The 8,107-nt window shown below is 36.8% G+C and overlaps 1 protein-coding gene across 12 annotated transcripts in view; it reads right to left on the reverse strand.

Annotated features, from left to right (window-relative positions):
* Positions 1 to 8,107, reverse strand: part of XRN1 (5'-3' exoribonuclease 1) — a 203,104-nt gene that overhangs the window by 99,478 nt on the left and 95,519 nt on the right. For 11 of the 12 annotated variants that reach the window (XM_014542160.1, XM_014542162.1, XM_014542161.1 and 8 more), the window contains one exon: positions 2,933 to 3,064. In XM_014542160.1, coding sequence (XP_014397646.1) covers positions 2,933 to 3,064 — 132 coding nt within the window. Of the gene's footprint in view, positions 1 to 2,366; positions 2,388 to 2,932; positions 3,065 to 8,107 lie in introns of those variants that run through there. The other variant, XM_014542166.1, reaches the window with a different exon arrangement.

Below are 8,107 nucleotides of genomic sequence, written 5' to 3' on the forward strand. Positions count from 1 at the left end.
CCAGGTCGCAGAAAGCAGGCCCGGATGGCGGCAGGGCAGGTGGGATGGAGCTGTCCAGCCCCACCACCCCGGGTCGCAAATAGCAGGCCCAGATGGCGGCAGGGTGGCGCTGTCCTGCCCTGCCTGCAGTATGCAAATTAGCCACCATCTTTGTTGGCAGTTAATTTGCATATTGTGCTGATTAGCCAATGGGAGGCGTAGTGAAGGTATGGTCAATTACCATGTTTGTCTATTATTAGATAGGATAGATAAATTCATGACTTTCAACTTCAAAAAGGGTCCTTAATACTGGCTATAATTTTACCATGTTTATCTGATCAATGGAAACTCTCCCATTTTCTCCAAGGACTATTTCAAACTGCCTCCATTCTACTTAAGGCCAACCCCACACAGTCCTCAATAGCCAAACTCAAATCTCCTCATCTTCCTCACACCAAACACACACACCAACCAATAGTTCCATCCCATCTTCTCAATGAATACATCTTGTTTCATCTTCAAATGTATTGCTTTCTCTTTTGTACCTCTCTTGCCATTTGAAGTATTTCAATGACACATGATCAAATCTCCTTGAATAAACCAAAACCAATTCCACTTAATTTTATAACTTTCTTCATCTATCTCTTATTGTTAGTATCTATTAGAAAGTAAATGTTACACAGGAATACAGAAATTTATCACGCATAGCATATGGATATAGTTAGGTTTCTAAAAATAAAATCATATAATTTGATACTCATAGAAATATTTCATGTCTTATGTTCAGAGAAAAAGGATGTGTTAAATTTAGGAGAACATGTTTTGGTTAATAAGATTCATGGATATATAACTAAGATAAGTAATAGGTTCTACATTCTTACTGTAGAACCCTTAGAACTAAGAATGTTTGCACAAGCATTACTCCTTGTTGGAGCCACGGGATCATCACCTCATTCTACTGACATAATGTGCAAAGTCATAAATAAGTCAAGTAAACCCTCAGGGAAAGAGCAAGAGTGGTCTTGTGAAGTTCACCTTGGAAGACAGATTACAAAGAACTTGGGGGGTGGGGGAAGAGGGGACAAAATGTGGGATGATATGAAGGAAATACTGTGGTAAAGAAAAGCAATTTAAGAGAATGGTGACCAGAATAAATAAACCTGAATGGTTATGAATTATGTAGTCTTAACTACCCTTCTTGGCCGACAAGAGATCCTGAACTGGCAGGTACTAGAATTCATTCCCTTGAATAAGAACAAGACCCCTTTCAAAACCAAAATAGCTCTTGCTTAATCTTAACAAAACATTTTACATGGCTTACTTCCTTATTCTTGAAACACTCTTTTTCTTTGATTTCCATAGTATAACATGTGAATCTCCTGTCTTTTATTTTACCTCTTGACTTGCCTCTTTTGTTTCCCCTGCCTCATCTTCCTTCTTGATTCCAACACTCTAGCCACATTAGCCATGACACATACTGCTTTTCCTTGTGCCACAGGGACTTTGCATGTAACTCTTCATTCATTCTGAAATATGCTTCTAAAGAAAGTAATAAGACCAAATCCTACTCTACATTTAAGTAGCAGTTTAATCAACACTTCCTCAGGAAAGTTTTATCTGACTAGAGCAAATTCTTCCCTAGTTAGGTCAAACCCTGCTATTATATGGTCTCACAGTACTATTCCTTCAGAGCAATTATCATAGTCGAAGTTTGATTAAAAAAGCAAAAACAAAAAACAAACCACACAAGACATTAATATCCATAACCCATCTACCAGCCATAAAGTTCATGAATATAGGGACTGTGGGATTTTATTCACTGTGGTATACTGCCAACTACTGTACTCAGCACATATCAATAAATAATTGTTGAATTGTTATATAAATAAATGACTAAACTCATAGTATTTTGAATAATTTTTTTATCCTATTAAGAGTCTTAACTAAGACAATCTCTATTTCATTCAAACAAATATTTACCGAATGCTAAGGAATGAGAGCAGAGTGGTGACAAAAACAGGTATGTTCCCTACCTTATAGAGCAAACTATCTAAAAAATGGTTAAGGTAATCAAAAAATAAATTTATTATGGTTTTTGTTTATGTGCGATAAAAAATTCAGAAAGATATGAACTACAACAGGGGCTTCTGATATTGTTGGAAGGCTTTACGTCTACCTTCTGAGAGCTATATTTACCTTCTTCATTTACGGTAGATTTTTTTTCTTTTAGATTTTCCCTGTTTACTCATCTTTGAATAGCCTGGTATTAGCTCCAAAACTATAGAATAGATTTCTCCTCTACTATAGTGAATGCTACTACAGTTTAAACAGGAGGGCTGATGGATATACATTTATAATACCATTTCATGTGCCACTGCCAGTCAATCATTGTTTTGGTTGTGGAAATCCTAGTGTTTAGATGAAGAAAGAGAGGAACTATTAGGGTGGAATCATGGTGACCCTGGAAATTAGCATTCTGAGGAGGGTTAGCTTTTTAGTTGTTTGGTTGATACAAACCTTGCATTTCTGAATTCATGGGCATATGGGCTTGGGTGAAGGGGACTGGGTAAGGGAGAGGTGAGAATCCAAAGACAGTCTTCCCTCCTATTTTTATTACTTACATGTGGCCAAGAAATTCAATGGCTTTAAGTTAGTAAAAATATTTCTCAAATTCAGGCAACAATCTATTAACTGTTATTCACAGTACTAAGTGATCATGTCTTTTCCTTTTCTGTATATAATGAAGTATTTCAATGACAAACTGAACAAGGCTTTAACTACTGCTAACCAGGTATTATTTTAAATTAGAACTTATTACTTTCTTTAGAACATGAAATGAAGATGTAGTCAGTATTCAGAGTGATTACTTTGTTAAGTGGAAAATAAGTTAGAGGATAAGTATATTAAATCCCATTCTAGTTCTATGATATTAAATACTTTTAATGACACTCACTATTCTGAAATTCCTTGTACTTCTTTTGTCCAGTTAGATTGTTCTTTTTCTCCAAGATGAACCACTTTAGATGGTGGAGCAGTTCTTCCCAGGTAAAGCTTCTGTATGCCTGGAGGTTCTTCCAAGTAAAACCTTAAAAATTCATATAAAAATTATATTATCCCCAAATTTGTGCTTTAATATAGAGTTCTAGTAGTATAAATCTTCAAAGTAAAAAGTTTTCTACATGGTATAATAGAAAAAAAGCCATCTTTTTAAAAACTGTACTATAAATTTCAGAACAAAATCTTGTAAAAAATTCAATCAAAATTTAAAAACAAATTAATATTCTTTCTCTCTTAAGACACCAAACTAAATATACAACAAAAATATAAGGATTATAAAGTACTCTCAAATTCAATAAAGTATTTTTGCTAAAAGTGTTTAACTTGATTCTATAAGCCACTACATATAGCTCCAGTTTATAGGAAATATGTGGGATGAAGGATCCACCTAAGTGACACTAAGAGAAAATAGCCAGGTAAATCCAGAATCCTACAAAATAACTGGCTTAAACTCTTAAAAAAAAAAAAAATGAAGGCAGGGAAGAAATCTCTCCATGATTTTTATAGGTATAGAATACTTTATTCTAAAATTTATATAAAGAGGCTAAGGAACAAAAAGCTAAAACAATTTTGAAAAATAAAAATAAGGTTGAAGGAATAACTCTACCTAAGTTTAACAATTACTACATAGCTACAGTAACAAGACAAAAAACAGACAGATCACTGGAACAGAATGGAGAACTCAGAATTAGTAGAGCCACACAAATGTGCTCAACTCAACTAATATTTTTTCTTTCAATTACAGTTAACATTCAATATTATTTTATATTACTTTCAGGTGAACAGAACAGCATAGTTGTTAGACATTTATATAACTTACAAAGTGATTCCCCCTGTTAAGTCTAGTACCCACCTGGCACCAAAGATAGTTCTTACAATATAATTGACTATAGAACCTATACTCTACTTTATAACCCCATGACTATTTTGTAACTACCAATTTGTATTTCTTAATCTCTTCACCCTTTTCAACCAGTTCTCCAACCTCCTCCTTCCTCTGGCAACCATCAGTTTGTTCTCTGAATCTATTTTTTTTTAAATTTTGTTTTTAAGATTCCATGTTGAGTAAAATCACAAGGTGCTAAACTGTTTTTGACAAGGGTGTAAAAACAATCTTATGAGGGAAATATCCCTTTCAACCAATAGTGCTGAAGCAATTGAGTATTCATAGGCAAATGTATGAACTTTGATCTAAACCTTATATTTTTTACAAAAATTAACTCACAATAGATCATGGGTTTAAATGTAAAAGGAGTAAAAATATAAAAAATTATAAAACTTTTTGAAATATAGAAAAAAAATCTCAGGTACCTAGGGCTAGAAGAGTTTTTAGTCCAAAAGCATGATCCATAAAATAAAAAACTGATAAAATACATTTCATCCAGAAGGCAGAGGGACTGAATTCTGATAATTAAAAAAGAACCCTCACAATTTCATACAAAAAAGCAAATACCCACAAAGGAAAAATTCATACAGGCATGAATTCTCATCAAGAAAATTACATGACAGAACATAATTAAGATATGTTTGTACAGATCTGAAGAAAAACAACTGGGCGTCTATAATTCTAAACCTATGTGGGAGGAAAACAAAAAAGATCATTTGATCATGTAATAACTTAGAAAACATAAGATCCCCTCATTTTCTCTGGAAAAAAAGTTACTTTAGAAAATTATATGAAAATAAAAGAACAAGAAATCAGACCAAGTTTACATGAAATAAAGATAGAGATGACAAAGAATAACTGGTCTAAATAATCACTGACAAAATGATTGTGAACTTGAATAAAATTTTAAAAAATTGTTTTTAAAATAGAAAATAGGTGTTTTTTAAATATATTTTATCGATTTTTTTACAGAGAGGAAGGAAGAGGGATAGAGAGCTAGAAACATTGATGAGAGAGAAACATCGATCAGCTGCCTCCTGCACACCCCCCACTGGGGATGTGCCTGCAACCAAGGTACATGCCCCTGACCGGAATCGAACCTGGGACCCTTCAGTCCGCAGGCCGACACTCTATCTACTGAGCCAAACCGGTTACAGCTAGAAAATAGTTTTTTTTTTAAAAAATTATTATTTAAAAGAAATCTGGGAGGGGCATGGTAAAGGTAAGGTTATATACAGGGTATCCTAAAAACATGTATACACACTTTAACAGCTGATAGCTCAACTGATGTTTCTTTCTTTTCAGCCAGACTAAACTTTGAATATTTTGGGGGGGACACACTTTAACAGCTAATAACTCACTTAATTTTCACTCTTTTTCAGCTTTAACTGATTTGAAATAATGGGTGAAGCCAGACAAAGGTGGATGGAACATAGAGGTAGTAGCCATTAAGCCCGTGGTTAAGAAGTTTATCATTTAAAAGAAAGCTACATACAAAACTGTAGGTAGAGAAGAGGCAGTTCATCAAGCAAAAGTTCAAACAGAAGAGAAATAGGGCTAGTGGAGAAAGGAGGTAGGTATTAAAAGTATTGAACAAAAAAAAATTATCCACTAGACTTTTCTATGGGGATACATAGAAGATAATGTTTAAAGTATAAAACTCGCAACAGTTGATGAATTGAGGGCACACAAAAACCAAACAAAATGATTCTTGATATTTGCAATTACATTGCTTCGCATTATCAGCAGTGCCTGGACTAGAACATCTAGTTTGAAAACAGGCATTGACAAAAAAATTATTCATTTCTGTAGATACTTTTAAATTTTGAAAATGAACGGTATGTTAATGAACACTGACTTTATAATCATTCGAAGTGTATATATATTTTGGGGGGACACCCTATATATGCTACACATTCTTGTCATCAAGAGAAATATATTTCGGAGAAAACCAAGATGGCGGCATAAGTAAACACCTGTACTTGCTGCCTCTCACAACCACATCAAAACTACAACTAAAAGACAAAACAAATAGCATCCAGAACTACGGGAAAGCTGCACGAGTGGAAGTTCTACAAGTAGAAAGAAAGAAAAAAGCACATTGAGACTGGTAGGAATTGCGGAGGCACGCGCGAAATGGGCTGGCAACTGGGAGCGCTGTTGTTTTTTTCAATTGGGAGGAAGATACAAGCTCCCGATTGCTCTCAACTCCATTTCCAGGTGAGACTTTGGGGACCAGACTCATACAGGGAGAAATTGGACTGTCTGGCATCGAGCCGGAATGCAAGGGCGGCTTTCTCTCAGAGGTGCTCGCAGCGATCATTGTTCCTGCACAGGGGAACGGGATGCAGAGATGTGGAGACCTCTCCGGGACAGGGCTGACTGGCAGCCATTACTGTTTGCTCTGCCCTGGTGAGTCCCTGAAACCCCACCTCACCCAATTTACAACCCCACCCAAGCTGTGTGCAGCGGCTTTTGCATATGAATGGCCTGTCCTTTTGCAACGTAAAACCTAACAAACTGCACTGGGTCAGGGAGCTCCAAAGCTTCCAAAAGAAGGCCCAAGCCCTGGCAGCAGCAGCCTGCATTGCTTCACAGCTGGGCCTCATCTGGGCACTTCCAAACCTAATACAAAGAGGAGAAATCTGCAGATCTCTCTGTAGCTCCTGCTGGGTGGCCTCAGGCAGCGGCTGACTTTGCACCTCCTTGGAGATCCAAGAGCCAGTATACCCAGTGGTCAGTGTGAGACCATACCAGATTACAACTCTTCACATCCATAAGTGACACACTCAAGGGGGTAGACTCAGTGAGTACCAAAGCCCCACTAAAGCAATTCCTGCCCCATAAGAGTGTCTCCAGAACAGCAGTTCCCCCATTGTAGACACAGCTGGTCCTCACAGCAAATTGGCCTGGAGGTCAATTCCTCCCAGTGATACCAAGAGCAATCAAGACTTAACTACAACAGGACTGTGCACACAGCCCACAAAGGGGTGCACCAAGAGTGTCCACCTTAGGTAATTGGGGAGGCTGAGCCACTGGACCCTATAGGACACCTAACACACAAGGCCACTCTATCAACACAGGGAAGCAGCCAAAATGCGGAGACAAAGAAACATGTCACAAATGAAAGAAATGGAGGAAAGCAAACTACTGGAGTTCAAAACTATAGAGTTCGAAACCACAGTTATAAGGTTACTCAAGAATCTTCTAGAAACCTTTGAGAAATTTAGTGAGACACTCAAGGATATGAAAAAGGACCAATCAGAAATTAAGCATACACTGACTAAATAAAGAATAATTTACAGAGATCCAACAGCAGACTAGAGGATCGCAAGAATCAAGGCAAAGATTTGAAATACGAAGTAGCAAAAAACACCCAACCAGAAAGGCAAAAAGAAAAAAGAATCCAAAAATATAAAGATAGTGTAAGGAGCTTCTGGGACAACTTCAAGCGTACCAACATCCGAATTATGGGGGTGCCAGAAGAAGAGAGAGAGCAAGATATTGAAAACCTATTTGAAGAAATAATGACAGAAAACTTCCCCTACCTGGTGAAAGAAATAGACTTACAAGTCCAGGAAGCGCAGAGAACCCCAAACAAAAGGAATCCAAAGAGGACCACACCAAGACACATCATAATTAAAATGCCAAGAGCAAAAGACAAAGAGAGAATCTTAAAAGCAGCAAGAGAAAAAAAGTCAGTTACCTACAAGGGAGTACCCATACGACTGTCAGCTGATTTCTCAACAGAAACTTGGCAGGCCAGAAGGGAATGGCAAGAAATATTCAAAGTGATGAATACCAAGAACCTACAACCAAGAATACTTTATCCAGCAAAGCTATCATTCAGAATTGAAGGTCAGATAAAGAGCTTCACAGATAAGGAAAAGCTAAAGGAGTTCATCACCACCAAACCAGCATTATATGAAATGCTGAAAGGTATTCTTTAAGAAGAGGAAGAAGAAAAAGGTAAAGATACAAATTATGAACAACAAACATGCATCTATCAACAAGTGAATCTAAGAATCAAGTGAATAAATAATCTGATGTACAGAATGAACTGGTGATTATAATGAATCAGGGACATAGAAAGGGAATGGACTGACTATTCTTGGGGGGGAAAGGGGAATGGGAGATGCGGGAAGAAACTGGACAAAAATCGTGCACCTATGAATGAGGACAGTG

Source organism: Myotis brandtii, unplaced genomic scaffold (assembly GCF_000412655.1).
Source record: "Myotis brandtii unplaced genomic scaffold, ASM41265v1 scaffold291, whole genome shotgun sequence".
NCBI lineage: Eukaryota > Metazoa > Chordata > Mammalia > Chiroptera > Vespertilionidae > Myotis > Myotis brandtii.